The 20,212-nt window shown below is 36.3% G+C and overlaps 1 protein-coding gene across 1 annotated transcript in view; it reads left to right on the forward strand.

Moving 5' to 3' along the window:
* KIAA1715 (KIAA1715 ortholog) overlaps nucleotides 1–19,082 on the forward strand; it is a 38,377-nt gene extending 19,295 nt beyond the window's left edge. The window contains exons 8-12 of the mRNA XM_010087495.1: nucleotides 4,194–4,412; nucleotides 9,573–9,678; nucleotides 10,364–10,434; nucleotides 11,712–11,882; nucleotides 18,554–19,082. Coding sequence (XP_010085797.1) covers nucleotides 4,194–4,412; nucleotides 9,573–9,678; nucleotides 10,364–10,434; nucleotides 11,712–11,882; nucleotides 18,554–18,750 — 764 coding nt within the window. The 3' untranslated portion in view covers nucleotides 18,751–19,082. The remainder of the gene's footprint in view (nucleotides 1–4,193; nucleotides 4,413–9,572; nucleotides 9,679–10,363; nucleotides 10,435–11,711; nucleotides 11,883–18,553) is intronic.
* Nucleotides 19,083–20,212: the final 1,130 nt, after the last annotated feature.

A 20,212-nucleotide genomic window follows, 5' to 3' on the forward strand; every position in this document is an offset into this window, starting at 1 on the left:
AGAAAAACAATTTGTAGTGCCCCAATTTTCAGCTGTATTTAGCTCCTTTTGCAGTTTTTGTGATTTTTTTGACATAAGCTTAAATAATTGTAGTTTTAAGAGATGATTCAGATTAATCTTGAGTTTGGCATAAGAAAGTACCTGGAAATCCAGAAGGGAAGGAATTTGAAAACTTAAGTGCAATTTCATCTGTTCAGAAATGTTTTGAGGGGTGGAATTAATGAGCATATTGTTATTTGTACTTTGGCTGTATGAAAAAAAACAGTAATTATATATTGTCAGTGGAATAAATATTCGTCAACAGTATCCTGTTGTTGATACCTGCTCCCTTCGTTGTACTAATATGACTCTTATCAGAGCCGTATTATAAATGAGATCACTCCATGATCCGAATTAAAATTGTAATAACAGGTGCTTGCAAGCTGTGGGATGGGTACAGGCATGGGGAGGAAGAATGAAAATTCTTAGTTGGTCTTTGCCACTAAAGCCAACAAGTTACATGAACTGTGTGTTGACCTGCGTTGTGTTTTAGCCCTTTAAAAATTATGTATTATTCTCTACAAAAATCAAGGAGTTTTGAAGGGAGAAATAAAATAGTTATGCTTGTAAACATGAAAAATACATCTGTATTGTCACTGGCGATATCTTAATATTCTTTAAGAAATTATACTGAATCATCAGTTCTGAGTAGCAGCCCTGTTAAGTAATGCATCTGCTGCATCTGATGTATTCGTATTGTTCAGTGCTGGTAACTGCAGATTTTGGACTCCAGTGTGCTTGAAGAATAAAAGTTCTATTTTTTGTTACTTACCTGTCTTCATACAGTTGGTTTACAGATGCACAAAAATCATTGAGTGAAGAAAAGAACCTTGGAAAATTTCAAAACTTCATTAAAACTCTATCAGCAGTAGCTGTATATTGTGCTAGCATTGAGACCCAATGGACATGTTACACCTAACTTGTGGAACTTGAGTTGTGGAAATCTGGAACTTCGCAAGGGGCTCATTATCAACACATTGCGTCGCAACGTAAGGAAATTTGAGGAGTGTATAGATCATATCCATTTACTGCAGAAGAATATAGCAGGTTTACAAAGAATTAGAGGAGTTCATGGGCAACAGGGTCCTTATGTGATACTAAAGTGATCAGACAGCACTGTACTCTAATGTCCCTGATGATGCATTTATTGATTCTGGAGCTGGTATCAGAGATGTAGGCAACAGAAATCATTCAGGTTTGTGTGCTGTCATTGAGTAACATCTATGACAACTCTAAGAGATGAGATACTGGGATGAATGGGCTATTGGTCTTTCCCAGCAGAGCATTTCTCATTTTCTCATAATGTAAGTTCTTCTGGTAACTTCTCTTACTTGGGGAGCAGCAGTACATTGACAAGTTCTCTTAAGTATGAAATAAGAATAGAGTGAAAGCCGGATTAACTTCTAAGTAGAGGCAGGGAGAGGAAAGCCTTGTGAATAATCTGATATCATTTTGTGGAAAGTAGCAATGAGTCTTGCGTTTTTTACCTCTGTAATGACACTAAAACTACTGAAGCACATAGCTCTAGTATTGACTGTAATACTAGGTTTAGCATTATTGAAGGAGCAAAACTATGGGGAAACTCATTAAAGTAGGAGTAACTTTTTAAAAATTAAAAGTCTTTTTTGAAGGAGGCTTGTCAAAAATTACCTTTCAGAAAGAACAGGGAAAAGGGGCAAAGCTATTGCAGGTGGCATGGAAACTAGGAATAGTGTATTGTGGGCTCAGAATAAACGTGGATGTATCCATGACCCGTGGAAATACTCAGAGCTGTTAAGCAACCAAAATTGTCGTGCTTAAACCACATGATACAGAAAGACAGCCTTCAAAATGTAGAAGCAACATCCATGTATGGAACTTACAGTTGTGATATTTGACATTTTTATATGTAAAACCATAATAAAGCAGGCTTTGTAATGAAAAAGAATGAAGAAAACCGTAGCAGTAGATTAAAGTGTCTTTTTGTACATATTTAAAATGGATCGAGTTAGGCTTTGCATTTATCACTCATTTTTTTTAAAGATCTGTGGAGCTGAGTAGAGTTGAGAAATTGCATACCTTTAGCTTGATTTTTTTTTAACTAGTACATGAGTGCAAACTATGACACAAATTTGAACATACGGATAAATAAATCCTGGGGCAGAATCATATTGTTTGTAGATGAGTCATGGCTGTTGGTCAGACAGCATGGAGAGGATGATACGATTAGTATAGTTAGACTTGAAAGCTTACTACTGAGATCTCTCACAGTGAGCTCTCAATGAAATGTCACTGGTGAGGTTTATCATAAATGAATTCTTGATTAAAATAAAACTTTCAACCCTGGAGCAGTTTTCAAAATAGAAACAAGTCACCAAGGAAACATTAAAGGAATTTCTGCAACTGCCTCAACAATTTATCCTGGTTTCCAGATTCTGAACAGTTTAAATAGTGAGGGAGCAGACTTTACTTGCTAAAACTAATTTAAAATACAGAATCTTTGTACTCGTTGGGTGGTCTAACTTCGATGATAAGGTTGTGTGAAGTAATGCAGTCATGCACATTATGGTGTGATGGGGAAAAGCAGTAATTTGTTCTGCTCTGTAAGAAACTAAACTAGGTGGATTTTTAGTAAGACTTTGTGCAGTTTTAGTCTTCTAACTGATGATACCAAAGAGTCTTTTATTCTTTCTTCTTTAATCCTATTTATGTGTACAGATAAGTAGGCAAGAACATAGCATATGTATGTTGCAATTTTGTGGCACTAGATGTTGGTGATTTTCCAACCGAACTTTTATGTTTGACCTAGGACTCCAGTGATAAGAGTTTAGATTACCTAAGAAAGAGTCACACACTCACTGCCTCCTCCAGCCCATAAAGAAGCTTAGGTTGGTAGTATTGTATTTTCAGGGACAGGGATCATTCAGCACACCCATCTCCCCATGGCCTGTTGCCAGTGGACCTGTAGACTGCCTGCTAAGGATTTAATCTCTTCCAGCCTGACACAAAGTCAGCAGATAATCTAATCTTGAAACTCAGGGAGATGAATTTAAAGTCCAGTTCTAGTGTTAAATTCCATGTGTTACAAAGGAAGACAAGCAAGCTTGTTCAAACTAATGTGGATGCTAGACACTAACTCTGTGGGGTACTATAGCCTTAGTTGCAGGCATTCTTGGGATGTACCTTTTGGAGACTTAGCTGTCACTTGTCAATATCCACAGCCCTGAAGTGAGGGTTATGTTTTAATTTGATTTGTTCCAGTAGTGTATTTCAAAGGCTCCCTAGAGGTGATGAGGTATAGATGGGGTGAGAAATAGATTATGGTGACTGCTGTTCAGGCGCACTGTTCTGGCTTGTTTTGGGGAGCCAACTCACTTATAAATATAATGGAACTTCAGGTTTGCACTAACACTATAATATCCAAACCTTAATATATTACTGGTATGACATTCCCATTGGTGTTAATGAGAACTCTGGCTTCAGGTAAGAACTGAGGAAACCTATTAAGTTTTTCATAATAGCAATTTAATAGTAACTTTGATAGTGGAGTGAGAAGAGGTAAAAGTAAGGCCATGATTCAGTGTTCCAGAAAAGCCCGTTCTGAATATGTGGCTTGTTGGTAGCACTGCTGAAAAAAGTGAATGAAACCATATGATCTGAATGAAGCATTACATTTTCTTCTGGCTTTAGAATTGTTCCATTTATTCAATCTGAATTTTTTTTAATAACTCTGAGCACTTATCCTAGATATTTTAGACATTGAATGAATAGTTTTTGGTCCCATGGAAAGCTAAATATTTAGAAGCATGCTTAAATCATAGAGTAGAAACAGTGGTCAGTTGTGTCTGTACGTTGTGGTTTACATCTAGCTGTTCATATCTCCAACATTCTGCCTTGGAGAACAGAATCATAAGGTAGGTATCTGCTAATTTTCTTCTAGAAGAATTTTGCCCTACGTATTTAACAGTTAATGGTTATTCCTATTAAAATACAGTATTCTGTGTGGGGTTTATTCTGTGGCACGCTCAGCTAGGCAGCTTTTGAACTTTAGTTATAGAGGTTTCTGGTTTGTTTGACTTTAATTTGCTGATTGGAATAAGATATGAATGTACTTTCACTACTGTTGTGCTTATAATGCTAGATGTTAAAATTCAGTGTGCACATGTTCTTGTCAGAAATTCGTCAGAGGACCGTAGCTCAAAAAAGTGCTTCTACGCCTCCGCCTGCAACTCCTAAACAAGGCTCTCCAAAGTCGCTGGTTTCGGCATCTCCTAATCTGCAGAGAGACACATCAACTCTGAGTGGACCCCTAGAAAGAGCTGTTGTGCCATCCTCACAGTCAAATATTTTACCAAGAAGCCCTGGATCCCCTGCTACTTCAGTGCCTGGAATGGGTAAACAGAGCACTTAACATGTTATTTACAGTTTATATTGTTTTCTCTGGTTACCAGTAAAATAGGCAATTTTCAGACGGTATGGAAATGGCATTTCATTTGGAAATAGCAGAGCAGTTATCTGATTAAGCAGGAGTTCCATATTCAATTAGCCATAACTCTTTACAGCTGCCACCTTTTGATGCTGAAACCTATTGCCTGAGCTCATTTAACTGTTATGGCATCTTTGTTTAAATGGCAATAAAACTTTGCAGTATTCTGTAGTCAACAATATAGCATACCTTTTTATGTCCTTAGTTTAGAAGAGCTCTACACTTATATAAATCAGGTACAGAGGAGAACACTTTCAGAATACATTCATGTTCCTCACTAAACCCTGCACATATTTTTTAACATGCTTCTTGACATTTATTTAAATTTTTACTCTAGGAGGTATAGTCATGCAATCTATACTCATAGATTAGAGCATAAAATACCAAATACACCAGAGAAGTTGTCTGTGGTGTAGCTGAATTCTTCTAAAACTGCACTGCTATTTTGGTACAAGAGTCAAAAATTTAGCACTATGTTGAAATCCGGTAGAAATTAGTGCTCCTTAAAATTTGGTTTCATATCCTGAAAATGCTTTTTCCTTTATTTCTGGCTTGGTGTTCAATAGAAAATGAACTAAGTTCCATAGGAGGGATAGCAAAATTTGAGAGTTTTGTGGAGGAGTTGTTCTCATTCTCCTCATGGATGGTAAAGCTGTGTATGGTTTAGTGCCAGGCCTTTAACTTGTTGCAGGATGTCTGGCAAGTTGGATCACAGGGCAAGGAAGGAGGTGAAATGCTGCCTTGAAAATCAAGGGATGCAACTTGACAAGAATCTTCTGAGCACCACTGTAATGTGGAGTAGTTCTTTGCTCTTTATACAGTGATCTAGAATATTTTTCTCTGTGCTGTGTTCCTGATTTTTAACTTTAAGTTACTTAAGTCTTACAAACTGTTATGTCCTTGCTTATGAACTTCCATGATACAGTCTAAAAGTCTGACTACACATAATATATTGACACCTGGTCTCTTAGTGGAAGATCTTGGGCAGCTGAATGTTAAAATGCCTGTTCTTTTTGTTTAGTGTAGTGGAATAAACTTGTCATGAAAAGTTGTGATCCCTCAGTTCACTTCTCTGCAGAGTCCGTTAGGCCTTATTTTTGTTAGTAATTGTTTACCTGTATTATAAAACTGCTGGATTTGTTTTTATTCCTGAAGTGAATTGTAAAGGCAAGTTATTAGTAAGTCTTGATTATCTTGAAGTACCAGAAGACAGCTCCTTGCACCAGGAAATTGGTTATTTGGTTACAAACCACGTTTACTGAAACGTGTTTCTGAAAATTCCTTAGTGAGTTTAAAATTGCAGGCTCCTCCTTGTTTAAGAAGCTGGCTATATAATAAAATAATATCAGTTAATATAATGGTTTTATTCTTAAGGGAAGATTCAGACACATTGAATAAGCTGGATGAAATTCAGCCTTTACTGTAGAAATGGTTTAGAGGAAAAAGGAAAAAAAAATAATGGACTATTTTGAAGGGACAGTTGGCAAGTCTGTTAAAATATTTAATGTAGTTTTTTGGTAGTGCTTCATAGGCATATTTATTTTCACTAGTATCTAGTATTTTGACCAAACATATTACTTTCTTGTAGATAGCAATGGAAATCACTGCAATTGGCAGTTAATGGGGAAGCCCTGTTTTCTCTTCAATTTCCTCAAACCTTCCAGGCATATAAAATCTCAATCATGTAGCTGTAGTGAAAAGTATGTAAATTCAGTATCTAGAAGAGTAATACCATTGCGTATAAGTTTATGCATGGCTTGCAACAAATGTGAATAGCCTTAATTATCTCTACTTTAGAGAAGATTAATAATTCATTTTCATTATACTATATTTTGTAGAGGAGAATCAATTTAACGTGTATTACCACAGAGCTCCCATATGTTTGAAAATTAATAACCAGCAGGTAGTTGAGAGTTTGCCAAGCTTTGGAGAGATGATCAGTCTTTCTACAATGATTGCATTTGATGTTTATATTAATTACAGGTGTCCATAACAGCATGAGAATTGAGATGTTTGGTTTCATTATTAGTGGGCAGGTAATTGAAGTTGTTCTTGGAGCATGTTGTGATGTTTCATTCTAGGTAACTTTATTTAATTTCTGCCTTGTTTATTAACTTCTAGAAACTTTTCATATATTGGTGATATATAGGTCATGTGAAAATTTGATCTTTTGAATATAGGACTGAATACATGTTTGAGTGTTAGCCAGGTATTCACAGAATTATTCTAGAGTTTTAATTTAATTGCAGATTATATCGGTGCTCCAGATCTTTACTTCACACATATGTCAGACGTTGTCCATTCACTTTTTTTAATGGAGGTATTGGGTCCTTCAGGTTTCTGTGAAGCTTTAGGAAATGCATTCTGCCTGAATTATTTTCTGGACATTTTTTTCAGAATCTATAAAATGAACCATTAGGTCCAGTTCATGTTGCACTGAATTTGTTTTGCCTTGCTGCTGTGAAGGTTTTCTTAGTCTGAATTCCTGCTTGTTGACAGAATAGGGGACTAACTTGGGAAGGCATTCACTGATTGATTCAGTTCTCTTGTTTGTGAAAACAAGGGTTGTTTTAAAAACATTTGTGTTGAGCGTGAAACTTTTTTGTGCTTGTGAAAGGGTTGTAAATGGCAGTATTTTCTGATCAAATTTTATTGTGCTTGTAAAGATTAGGACAGTCCATTTAGGGCAATTATCCAGTATTGATGAGAGGTGTTTTGAGAGGCTGTGCTGTTGGAAATATTGCAACCTTAATGGCAAGATCAGTCTCATTCTGTGTGTAGCCTTTCAAGAGGGCACTGCTGAAAATGTTTGATTCCTACAATGTTTCTGATGTTTGCCATAGAGGACGGAGGTTATCTTTACATGGCATTCAGCTTGAGGTTTACCACAAGGTAGCATGTTCTGCCCTGAGTTACTTTTTTTCCTTTGTTGCTCCAGTCTGTGAGGGTTAAAAGGTAGAAGGTTTGAGATGGTAGTTGCTGGCAGTTACATTTATTGCTGTGTTTAAACTCAAAGCCTGTCTTAGATCAGTTTATCAAACATTAAGACTTGCTGTATTGTCTTTGCCTGTGTATACTCTACTTAAGAGGCACATGTTACTTCAGTGTGTGTGTGTGTTTATGAAAAAGTGTTACTTGTGTTGGAAGCTCTGACTGTGTGTGTCCTGGTGCTGGCCCCAGCTAAGGTGCTACTAGAAAGCTAAATCTGTCTTCAGATGGGCTTGAAGTCCACATTTTTTTCCATGGTATCTTTCAATTAAACATCCTTCTGAATTAGTTCAACTTGCTAATAAACTCTACTCTCCTGATAATTCTTTATTTGGATTTTTTTAGAATCCTTTTTGCGTCTTCAGACAGTGGGTTTAGTTTGTTTTACCTTTCAGCTTTTTCTTTGTTTATTGGGCATTATGGGGGACTCTGTGAAACACATCTTCCCAAGAAAAATACTGGAAGTATCCAGCAAATTAAAAAGTGAATTGAAGGCTGAATCTGTGGTCACTAAAAGCCTTTCTTTTAAGCTGTGCCTCTTATGTATCTGTTTTTACTGGCTATAGCGAGAATAGCTACAAGCCAGAACTCTTTGCTCAGAAAATACTGGTCACTTTTTGCACCTTGAGAATTTTACTTCTGTGAATTAAATATGTGTAGCTCTTGCATGGCTTCAGATTACCATATGCTCATCTCAGTACAAAACTTGCTAATATTAGCTGAATGTTACCTCTCTGACCTTCTTAAACTATCTTGAGCTTGAATAGGATTTTTGTGTTATTAGAAGTAATTTTGTTGTTGGGTTAAACTGAGTCTCATCTGTCAGGTTTCATAATTTTGTCTTCAGGTGGCTTGAGGCTGACCATTTTGTCCCAGTTTCAGAGTTCTGAAGGGACTGGTTTGTGTCCTACTTAAGCATCCTGTTTTGTGGCCTTTGAATGTAATTCGTAAAGGTCTTATGGAAATACATTTTAAGTCTCCCCACCCCAAATGCTCAATTAAGTGTAAATCTTGCATTTAAGACTGTCTGTCTGGTATCTGTTGAGAATACTGTAACTTAATACCTCCTGTGCTTGTGTAAAAATGTGGCTTGGCCTGGCGCATGGCCTGGTGCTGGCCTTGGGAAGTAGTTTCAGATACTGAGCTATTTGAATTATTGCATCTGAATGATTCAGACTTCATTTCTTACCACATCGTATTTTGCTCATTATGCCTAGCATCTTCTGTTTTAAGGCAGGAAAGGAAGGTAGATGTAAGAACTCAAAGCTGCCAATTTAATTTATGCAGCTTGCAGAGGTTTTGTACAATAGAGTAGATGTTCTAAAAATTTGTGGAAAGACAAGTTTGTGACACTGGTCTACTTTAACTGCCATATGTAAGCAGTTGTGAAAAAGGTGGTACTATTGCTGTTTCCTGTTCTTAATGGAGTTTTGGTAGTAGTTTGTTAAATAGATGGGATATGAAAAATGATATCTTAATAGTGGTCTTCTGGGTTCTTTGACTAAGCATAAATCTGAAATTATCCAGATTTCTATTAAACATGGGATTACCAAAATGCCAAATGGCTAGGCAAGTTTAATGTATAGACTGAATGCACACTGAAGGCATGCTCATATGGTATAGTAATTGCATAGAAACCATTGTATGCTTCTTTGGTAACATCTTTAGTTCTTCTACTGTTGTAATTGATTTTACCAGATTTATTGGTGTAAATTTGAAGTGTTGAGTATACAGAGTTGAGAGTATGTGAAGAAAATTCAAATAAGTAATTTTTCTTTGCTTAAAAAACCTCTGTGAGTAATCATTAAATACCATTGATGCCTTAAGTTCTTTAGAAATTATACATTTAATTACATATCCAAGGTGTAAAAGTAGAGTGATTTAAGCTGAAGAAGCAGAAGAGAAACTCTCAACTATTGTGCATTTAAAATTCATACAGCTGTCCTAGTGGACTAAGAAATATGGCCATGTATATTAAGTAGGTGCAGTTATTTTATTGCACTAGCACGCACAGTGGAATATCAGATTATATATAATAATATAGTTGAAAATAATTTTGACATAGCTCATGTCTTCCTAGGTCTTCATCCTCCAGGCCCTCCTTTAGCAAGACCTATTCTTCCTCGAGAAAGAGGAGTTGTGGATAGAGTGATTGAATATTTGGTTGGCGATGGTCCTCAGAACAGGTAAAATGTTGCTAAAGGAAATACCTAAACACTTAGAGAAAGCTTCTTAACCTTTTGTTTAAGCCAGACACATCAAGGTTAAAAGAACTGCAAAGTAATTTGTTTTAAATTTTCATAATGAAATGACCTTTCTCAGTGCTTCACCTGAAATCTCTTTGTAGTAAAAATGGTAACATTTTGACAAAATTAACCTCCACTTTGGGTGATATTAACAATGTGATACAAAGCAGAAAAATCTATCCTCAAGTGGGTGAATGAATTGTATTTTGAACTTTAAAAAAAATTATCTTAGTACTTCAGCTTTATTACCATTGTGAATGCTTTTAGATTGCCTTCAGAACTGTCCAAACATTATCAGAACTTCCATGTTAACCATGGTTACTTTTCATATTGGCATATAAATGTAATTTGCATGTTATTTTTTGACAATTATGATACTAAAAATATGTTGAACCATGAGGTTTAAATTATAGCTAAGAATATTTCACTATTTTTAAGCCAACTTTAAAAAGTGTTATTTAATATTCAGATTTAGAGGATTTGCTTTAAAGGATAATAATTTACTGTGGAAATTACCTTTTAAGAGTAGCTATCTAAGCTATTAGTCAATTCCTAAGGTAAAATGTCTCATTTCAGTGTGTTATTACTTAAAGGTATGTAATTATATATTGTTCATGTTTTCTAGATATGCCCTTATATGTCAGCAATGTTTTTCTCACAATGGTATGGCTCTGAAGGAGGAGTTTGAATACGTAGGTAAGAGCTACTGTGGCAGACCCTCTAATAGTTGTTTTACATTTCATAAGTAACATGCATCATACTTCATTTTGGTTGCAGTTAAGCACTTAACTGGCACTGTGAAATGCCACTTCATACTGGAACAGTTTTATGGTAACTTATTACTCTGTATCTTAAGATTCACTTCAAGACTTACAGAAGTACTTTATTGCAACCTTCAGGCAAAGGGTTTTATGTGTAGAAAACTATTCATCAGAAATAAGCCTCCTCAAGTACATCCCCAAGAATTGCTACTGGCTATGAATGGTTCTCAGAAGGGTTTTATATTGAGAAACTGACTGACATTAAAGTGTACCTCTTTTACCAGAACTTAAACAAATTTTGCTCTGGCAAGAAGACCTTGGGGAGGTATCGGAAAAGGAGTGGGAAGAAGCCCTAGGGTACTATATGTGAATTTATGGCTGACAATAACTTAAGACAGACACAGCTCTTTATTGAACACAGATGGTTTATTTTGCCTGCCTTCTACCACAAGTGTAAGCCTGATGCTTAAGAAATGAGGGAATCTTAGATAAATCTTCTATTTCATTTTGTTTCACTTAATTTTACGAGTAAATATACAGCATTGTAAGATTAAGTTGAACACTTCCTGTGGAACTAAAGATATGTATTCTGTATGTCATCTTAGCTCAAGTGAGTTCACAATTCAACTGTGCAAGAAATTGCCACTTTTCCGCTTGTCTTGAGGGGGGGTAATATGCATTTAACTATTAAGTGGTACCCAGTACTTCTCCAGAATAAAACAGCGTTTTCTTAATTAAGGACCACTGGAACAGAATGCTCCTCAAAAAGCAGAGTGAGACATACCTTGCAGAATCCATAGCATCCCCTTACTCGAAGGGTGAGGAAAGTGGGATCTTAAGTTGGCAGATTACTTTTTTTCCCCTTAATTCTTTTGTTAAGAAAGAATAGAACACCATGTGGCAACATCTTGTGGTACTGAATTGCATTATTTTGTTCATTGTGGTCAAATCTTTCACGGTGGTGGGCAGTACTCCTAAGTGCAGCAGAGCTGAAAGCAAACAGGTTTTTAAGAAGCAAAAGTATGCTGAAGTTAAAAATGGGGCTATATGGAACAGCTTGTGTAAATTTGATGGAGGTTTTTTCAGGTACTCGGAGTCACTTAATTCTCTTCTCCGTTTTTAGTATTTTGGGCGGTCAGAGTATAGTGCAGGAAAAAAGGTGAAATGTGAAATTAGTTAGTGAGGCTACTTATTGGGTGTGCTTTTGTGTAGCATTCAGGTGTGCCTACTGCTTTTTCCTGAATCCTGCAAGGAAAACTAGACCGCAGGCTCCCCGACTTCCAGACTTCAGTTTTGAAAAAAAGCAATCTACCGAATTGCAATCTGAAACTGAGCATCTAGAACCTAGAGAGAGAAAGCCCCAGGAGACTCAACAGACAGAAGGTATGTGCTAATATCTTAGTCTGCTCTTTTTTTTTTAATGTCTAATGTAATCCCCCCTGTCATCTATCTCTCTCTAGATTATTTTTTAATAAGAATTAAGAACAACTGAAGAACTCAAAACACTGGAACAGGCTTCCTAGAGATGTGGTTGATGGCCCAAGCCTGTCAGTGTTTAAGAGGCATTTGGACAATGCCTTTAATAACATGCTTTAACTTTTGGTCAGCCTTGAGTTGGTCAGGCAGTTGGTTTAGATGATTGCTGTTAGTCCCTTCCAACTGAAACAGTCTATTCTATTTTAACATCATAGTGGGTGCAGTTTATTTTTCATTCATGTCCCTGCTTCTAGCTTAGTTTGGTGATACTATTGCCTTCTGTCCTGTACCCTAAAATTTCTTCATATTAAGCAGTATGTCTCATGCAAATGATGGCAGAACAAAATTTTTCACTCTGATGTTACTGATAAACAGGTAGAAAATAGCACTCCAAATTACAGAAATAATTAAGAAAGGAATATGTCCTGAAGTGGTTAACTTTCACTGTGTTCAGCAAAAAAAGGTGTGTTGGAATTTCTGCCTTTGTTCCTTTTGCTGTTTTCCTCAGGGCAGGAAAATCTAGTAAAACTGCCTTGTTTAAAATCAGGGAGTTCAAAGACAAATTGTCAGTTTTAATTTAACATAGTTTCTTTTGAGACATTTTATAGTCTGCTGATACAGTAGGCATCTGGTGTACAGCTAACAGGAAGATGCAGTGTTTTAAAAGACTCCAGAAAATATAATTTCAAACCAGAGAATCTCCAGTCAGATGTGCTATTGAGTACTTGGTGGGATTTTACATTAGTTTAAACAGGCATTATGGGGGGAAGGTTTTGAACAGTGTACAGCCCTGAGATTCAGACTAGAAACACACCAACGGTGGGAGACTGTCAGAGGGTAACAGAATGCTTCTGCTTGATTATCTTTAGCAGGGAGTACAAAGTGGCATTGGCCTTTACTTTCTGGAATGAGAAGGCTGCATGAGACTGGTAGGAAGTCCTATCTAACTGTAGCCACATCTGGGTGTGGTTTGATGAGGGTGCATTATAGGGAAAACTTGGTTGGTTTCTTTTCCTGTGCTGTAGTGTGCTCTTACTTCATTGAAAGTACTATTACTAGCATGAAAGTAAGACAAAAATCAGGTGTGTGAAGCTAAAGTGATGCAAATGTCATCTTTGCCCTCATGAGCTAATCTTTTCAGTGAGTGGAGGGTAGGTTAGTAGCTTCTTGACTACTTTTCAAGTTAGAAGATTGTTTTAGAAAGACATAATGTGTTAGTGGGGTCTTCAAAACTGCTTATTTTGCTCTGTGTGAATCAAATAGGGAAGCCCTTAAAGATGGATATTCAGCTCTTGGAGGTTAGTGCCTTGAGAGCTTCTGAGTATTATCCATAACTGCAGGTTCTTAGAGGTTTTTTTTCGGGGAGGGGGGTGTGTGGTAATTAAGCTGGTATTATAATTGAAGGAAATGTTTGTCTAACTATGCCTTTTAATGGCCCTGAGCTGCTGAGTCAGTTTATAGATGTAAAAAAACTAAAAACTGAATAACTAGTGCAAGTTTTGTGTAAAGCACTTGAGATGTAGGAGTGAAAATTCTGCAAAATAGCTTTTGCTTTTTTTGAAAGCGGAGTTTTATCAAGCATTTCAGGATAAAATATAGGATGGTTTTATTACAGTAAATGTGATTTTTTTTTTTTTACCAATTTACCTTTAACACTGAGAGCTACTTGTTTTCTGTTGGTGTGGTCTTGTGTTAATGTGTTGCTTTATTTAAAAACCAACAACAAATAAACCCCTGTGGGGTTTTCCTACTATGAAGTGTTTGAAATTTTTCAGAAGAGGTGTAAGAAATAAGTAACTGGTATACTGACTTCTGGTTTTATCTAGCTTAAATATCTGATCACTTATGAGTATTTCATCTCCAAGATGATATAAACCTCTGTTTTGATAATTAGTAAGCAGACAAATACACTTAATATTTTACATAACTAATATCTGAGAAATATCTTGTTGATGTAGAAGAGGCCACTGCTACCCTGTCAGTTTGTCACTGTGCATTAAATGCCTGTGACTTGCCACAAAGTAATCTCTTATGAATGAGAAAATATCATTTTCAGTAAATCACTTTTTCCATCAGAACTCTAATTTGAAACATAACTGATTACAGGCAGTTGGGCTTGATTAATAAATGAACATATTCCTTGATTGTAAGTTTAAGGTATGAAGCTATCATTGAGGTATAGCTCTGGGGAAGGCTTTTGTTCACTTCAGTAATATAGCTGCTGTCATAGCAAGAATAGAGAATATCTTCACCTACAGATGTAAACAGACATTAACATCAGGAAACCAACTTCACCACAATGTTGACAACACAAGGAGATCTTATCTGTAACTCATTTAAACCATAGCTGTATAGCTCGAATAAACTGCTAGCTAATGTGATACAGAAGTGCTTGAAGTATTTTTTTACCAGTCAGCTACTTTTACTAATGAGTGTGAAGCTGAATCTCTCTTCAGTTGTGCGCTCATGCAGTGATAAGCATGTTACATGCAACTCCTGTGGATAAGAGATCTGAAGAATTATTATGGGGACTGCTGTTGGCACTGAGTCTTGGATTTCTTTTTTTAATCCTTTGGAAATATGGAATCATCAGCTGTCAGCCTGATGCAGATTAGTGGCACAAACATCATGCTTCCTTGTTCAGTGGAGTAAGTTGGGAAATTTTAGTACCAGAATGAAGCAATATACTTCAGTTATTTTCTTATCTTTTTCTTAAATGGCTCGATCTTGAATTTTTTTTTCTTCAAAGGCTGGTCTGTTCTTTTCCGTATTTCTCTTAGAAGTGTTAATGTTTGGATCATATTGAAAAAGCCAGCAGGAACCACTTTTATCCTCTTGATTAATTTTGCCTTGCCTGTATTTGGTACTGTTACACTGTTCTTGGTTCAGGTTTAGTGTTTAGCAATGTTTTGAAGGTTGAAATAAAATCTGACTGCTTCAGTGCTTTGTGGTGAATATCTGGTGCTGATGTTCAGAGGTCTTCATTAGATGCCTTGGAACTTCAGATGTCATTATGATGGTCAGCACTTGATGGAGACAGTTTCCTGTGTTGTCTCCAGATTTTTATGGAATTCCTTGACCATCTTGATGAAAAATTTTGTGATGTAGTGTTCTGTCACTTTTTAAGGATTCTTGGAATACAGCAACTGCTAGTATGTTTGAAAGGGCTTCCATTTAAAAGGTAGATGCAGAAACTTGGTTGTTTGTTCAACAGAAGGGTTCTTAAAGAAATAATGCTGCTTCAAGTGTTTGCTTGTTTGAGTTCTACAGAAGTAGAGCTTGGCTTTGGGCAAGTGTTACAGATGGAGCAGAAACTTCATGTAGGAATAAAAGTGGTTGAGGACAAAGGACTAAGAAATAAGCTTGAGTGTTTGTTCTGGTCAGAATGGTCTGTGTAGTGTGGTTGTGGGGTTTTTTTTAAACTGGACTTGGAGGCATTTTCTGTTTCAGATTTGATTTGCCTTTTTACCAGATATGCCCCATTTTCATAGGACAGCATGAGCCTGCTCTATTTTTTGTAAGCCATTGTTTCTTTTCAGAGATGTTTCTGCCTGGTGTGCTCTTTCCTTATTTGAGCTAATATGGCTAGAATTCAATGATTTCTCAAGCAGATGTGGGTCAGTTTACCTTGAGTTTAATGACTTGTAAATAAGTTCTTTTGGTTTAAAAATGTATTATGTTTCCAGTCTACCACAGTTCAATTTTGCTGAACAACATAGCTTGCCTTTTTGGTAGCACATAAAGGGTACAGGGCATTAAATGCTATACCATTGTTGAGGTTCTTTTTCAAAGGCTTCAAAATAGCTTTCTGTGATATCAAAGCCATGGACAACAGACTACTGTGAAGCACATGTTCCTTGAAGATATTTCAGACACATGGCACTGTGTGAAAGTCTGTCCTAATGGGGAACTGCAGTAGTGAAGAAAACCTGTCCCAAAGGTCTTGAAAATGCTGTGGATGTCTAATGTCCTTCGCATGTTAGTGATGCTAATGTTGTGTTTTTCCTGCATGAAGCACGAGTAAAGTAGCTATATTTTAGTGTAATTATTTTATACCTTTTTTGGGAATTGCTGCATAATAGACATACATCTTCTATTTAATGTGATAGTTATGCGGTATTGTAATTTCACTGGTTATACAATGAAGTATTCTCTGCAACAAGAAGAGGGGCAGCTGACTACTTAAAGTCTGAAGTACATATGCTTTCTAAGTACTAAACATTAAGGAGGAGTGTTGAGGGGAAAAAAGGAACTTCTTTATCCAGGAGCACATTTTTTAAAGTTGCATTGATACAGCTCTTAAATTTGCTTCAGGCCACCGTAGGGCTGTTTGCTTTTGAGATTGTGTATGTTAAATACAGTTCAGTTAAATAATGGATTAAGTATTAATCATTACGGACACTAATTTTCTTTTGTTGTCTTTGAGTTTATGGTCAGAGCTTTCTCTTCTTAGCTACTGCTCTTACAATAACCTAAATCATGCAAGTTGGCTTAAGGCAAGCTTTCCATTACTTGGTGTATTTAAAATGCAGTCATTCTATATGTTTAATGAAGGTTGGTCATGTTTATAGTTGGAGTTAGTAGCACCACTTACTATGATTGCCCTGACTTCTCATTTGAAGGACCTGCTCTTTAGTTTCTTATAACTTTGTCAGACTTAATTATTTGACCAAAATTTTCTGTGTAAGTTGGTTTGTTTTAACTGTATAATCTGGAATGTTTAAAGAGTTTAACAAAGTTTAATCAAGAGCAAGGTGAAGGAAAAAGTCATACCTGACAGTTTTTTTTTAGAGAAGCAGTGTCTCCATACTTTCTAGTAGAATATAGAAATGAAAGCAGCATCCTTCTCCTGTTCCTTTGAATATAGATGATTAGAACATCTACTTGGTCAAGTTTTCTCCTTTTCATTAGAAGCTTCTGCTCGCTTCTACTACAGCTCTAGGGACAATCAGGCACTAGATGCTTGGCATTCTCCTGATCAGACTGAATAGTCTCTTTACCTCGATCAGACTGAGAATGAGTCACTTCTGCAGAGTGCTAAGCATCATTCAGTTGAGGACTGCAGGGCTAAAACTGAACAAGTAATGGTTGGCCTATTCTACAAACAAGTTGAGAGGCCATGGAGTTGTCCCTTCCTCACATCCTATATTTTCTTTGACTTAAGCCTGAACAACAGCAGTGAAGAAGGAATGTAACTCAAGTGTGGAAGGATTGTAGCAGGAAAAGGCAAAAACATATTAATAGGATTTGAGGCTAAAGAAAAAATGCAGAAACAAAACTGACAGTTGGGAGATAAAGATTGAGCACAGGCTGGGATGGGATCAAGATGGAAATTGAAGAACGGGAAGGGTGAGTGGAATAGTCTGGAAAGAAACTGGGAACATTAATTTGCTTGGGCAGAAATGGGAGGGTTGACCATATGACAGATGGCTCCAGAGAAGTTTTGGAACAAGAAACCAGAGAGGCTGTTAGCAGCCTGTGATTGAGAAAGCAGGGAAGGAAGCTGAATCAGGAGGTGAGTTGGCTGCAAACTTGCTAAGATGGAAGATCAAGTCAGAGGAAGAAATGGAGAAGCTGGGCTGCACTCAGCAGTCTGAAGTGGAGGCTGCAACTAGCTAGATGGAGCTGTGTGTGGGAAAACGGGTCTTGAGCTCTTGGTGACAGACGGCAGTTGTACCAGGTCTGCTGGTTACAGTTTAAGCCGTAACTTTGCATCAGTTCTGCCTTCGCAGTATATATTAATGCTGTATAGTATTGACTGATATTAGTCAATAAATAAACCACCATCAGCAGCAACATTCCACAGTACCTTTGTTTCATTTAGTGCAACACTTGGCATTCAGTTGTTTTCAGTGCTTATGCTTGCTTCAAAATGTGACACTTATTTCTCGTACCTTAGTGAAATCCTGTTGTGAGGCTAGAATTTACTTCTTTAGAGGTAGTACTTACATTAAATATTTTTGACTCGTCTTCAAACTACATGTGTTAGCAAAGAAACTCCCATCCCAGATTGAGAGTAAAGATACTCCTTCCTACACTCCCTGTGGGAAGATTGAGAATATGCAGTAATGTTTATTGGCTGTTTTGAAATGTTGAGAACTAGATTATTCTAATCTTTATTTTTTTCTGGTTATCTGGCTCCTTATGCTTAAAGTAGTTTTCACCAAATAGTGTTTAGGTTCTGTGTATGGATTGAACTCTTACAGAAGAAGCTATACAGGTGGTAAAACTTCCATTACCAAGCACAAAGAAGCTGAATTACCATAATTGTCTTATTTCTGACACTGTCATATTAATGAAAAAGCTTAGAATGATTTTATTGAGGGTGAACATATACAAATAATATATAATATATTCATAGTGGTGTCTGAACACTTTTCTGTAGCTTTTTCTTAAATTTTACAGGTTTTACCTGTAACCCCCTTGTTAGAGAAATAAAATAGGTTTTGGCAGTTGAGAACTTAATGCAGTGACGAGTAAAAATCTGTGATTGTAAAATGTTGTTTCGTTTGCTGTTTAAGAATATTACTACCTCTTCATTTCTGTAAATGGTTATTTCATCATTTTTCTTTTCACAGAATCTGAAGAAGATGCATCCCCGATGGCTGAGTCAAACAAGACAGATGATAAAGCACCAATTCCTAAGCAGATAAATGATAAGCTAGCTGAAGAAATTGAAAAAGAAGAAGCAGAAAATGTGTCAACAACTGAAGACTCTATTTCGGAGTCTATTTCAGCTGAACAAAGTGAAGAATGTTTAGTGAAAGCAGAATAAAGTACTTCAAGTGCCTTCTGTAGCTAGTTTTTAGCTTTGTTCATGCCTGTTGTTACTATTCAGGTGAGCTTTTTTTAATGGTACAACTTAAAAAATCTCGCTTGAGCTTAAACTGCCTCAACTGCCACAGTATGTCAAAGCTATGTGTAAAAGTGGGTATTGTAAGTTAAGCATGTCTTTAAATAAGTTAACACACAGAATGTATAGTTGGTTGAAGTCTAACAGTTGTAGTCATTGTTCAGTTTGCATATTTAAACTTAAATATAAGCTTTGCTAAGAGTGACCTATAATTTGACATCTCTTTAGCTGTCACCCATAAAGAACAATTACTGGCAGCAACTGACTTAGGAAGTTTGGTCTAGTGAACTTAAGACTTTTTAAATGCTTCCCTGTAAAAATTAATTGAGTACATTTAAAATATACAGATGTTTACAAGCTAAAGTGTCACCGGACATTTGACTTAAGCGTATGGAAGTGTCATTACAGCGGTGTTAATGTTATTAATTGTCTACCTTTTTGACAGAATTCAGTTAAATGACACTCGGATAAATGGCATCTCCTTTGGTATTTGCATTGCAGATGAACCAGAGGCATGTACATAGAAAACTGTTTTGTGTTTACATAAAATATAGAAAGTCTCTGCACTTGATTGTACTTGAATACAAAGCACTATTTATACCTGTACAATAATGACAAGATATAAGTGAATTTTGTGCCTTTGTGTATTTTGTTAAAGGAAAATAAAGATATCTAGCAGCAATACTTGCTTTGTGATTCTTGAAACCGAAGAGAATTTCTGTTCTGCTGTATGCGTCTATTCTACAGTTACTTTGTGGAAGTTCAGAAGGAATATGACACCTTAAAAGGAGCATGTCTATATGTAGCAGAGGTGGCTTTGACAGAATACAAAAAGATCCCTGATCAATAGGGAAAGTGCATGGGCATGGCCAAAAGACTTTCCTAACTGTGCCTAAAGCCTGTTGATGCTATTTATTGTTAAAATTACAATGAATATTTTCTGCTGGATTACTGAAACTGTACTTTACCCATTATATAGCTTTTAAAGCTAAAGGCGCTTGTTATACATTTACTGTTACGTTTAACAGTCGGTAACCTGGACTAGAATTTTTCATGTGCTTGTAAGTGAGGTACCTAAATCACTCAGGTTTTCCTTTTAGACATCATAAATACTGACCATGTGTAACTTGCTTTATTTAGTAGTAGTTCTGATAAAAGTTTTCTTGTGTGTGATGTTCTCTGTGTACTTCATTATATGGATGGTAGGAGAGACTTCACAAACATTTTTTTTTTAATCCATTGTCTTAGTCCCAAAGTGAACTGGTTTTACAGCAGAAGGCTAAATCTTAGTATCCATGTCTTTACCTGGGACATAACTGTGTGAACAGCAATGATTTATTTTCTTTTCCAAATGTATGCTTTATTTTCTGATTCTTTGGGGTTA

Source organism: Pterocles gutturalis, unplaced genomic scaffold (assembly GCF_000699245.1).
Source record: "Pterocles gutturalis isolate BGI_N339 unplaced genomic scaffold, ASM69924v1 scaffold14186, whole genome shotgun sequence".
NCBI classification, from domain to species: Eukaryota; Metazoa; Chordata; class Aves; order Pterocliformes; family Pteroclidae; genus Pterocles; species Pterocles gutturalis.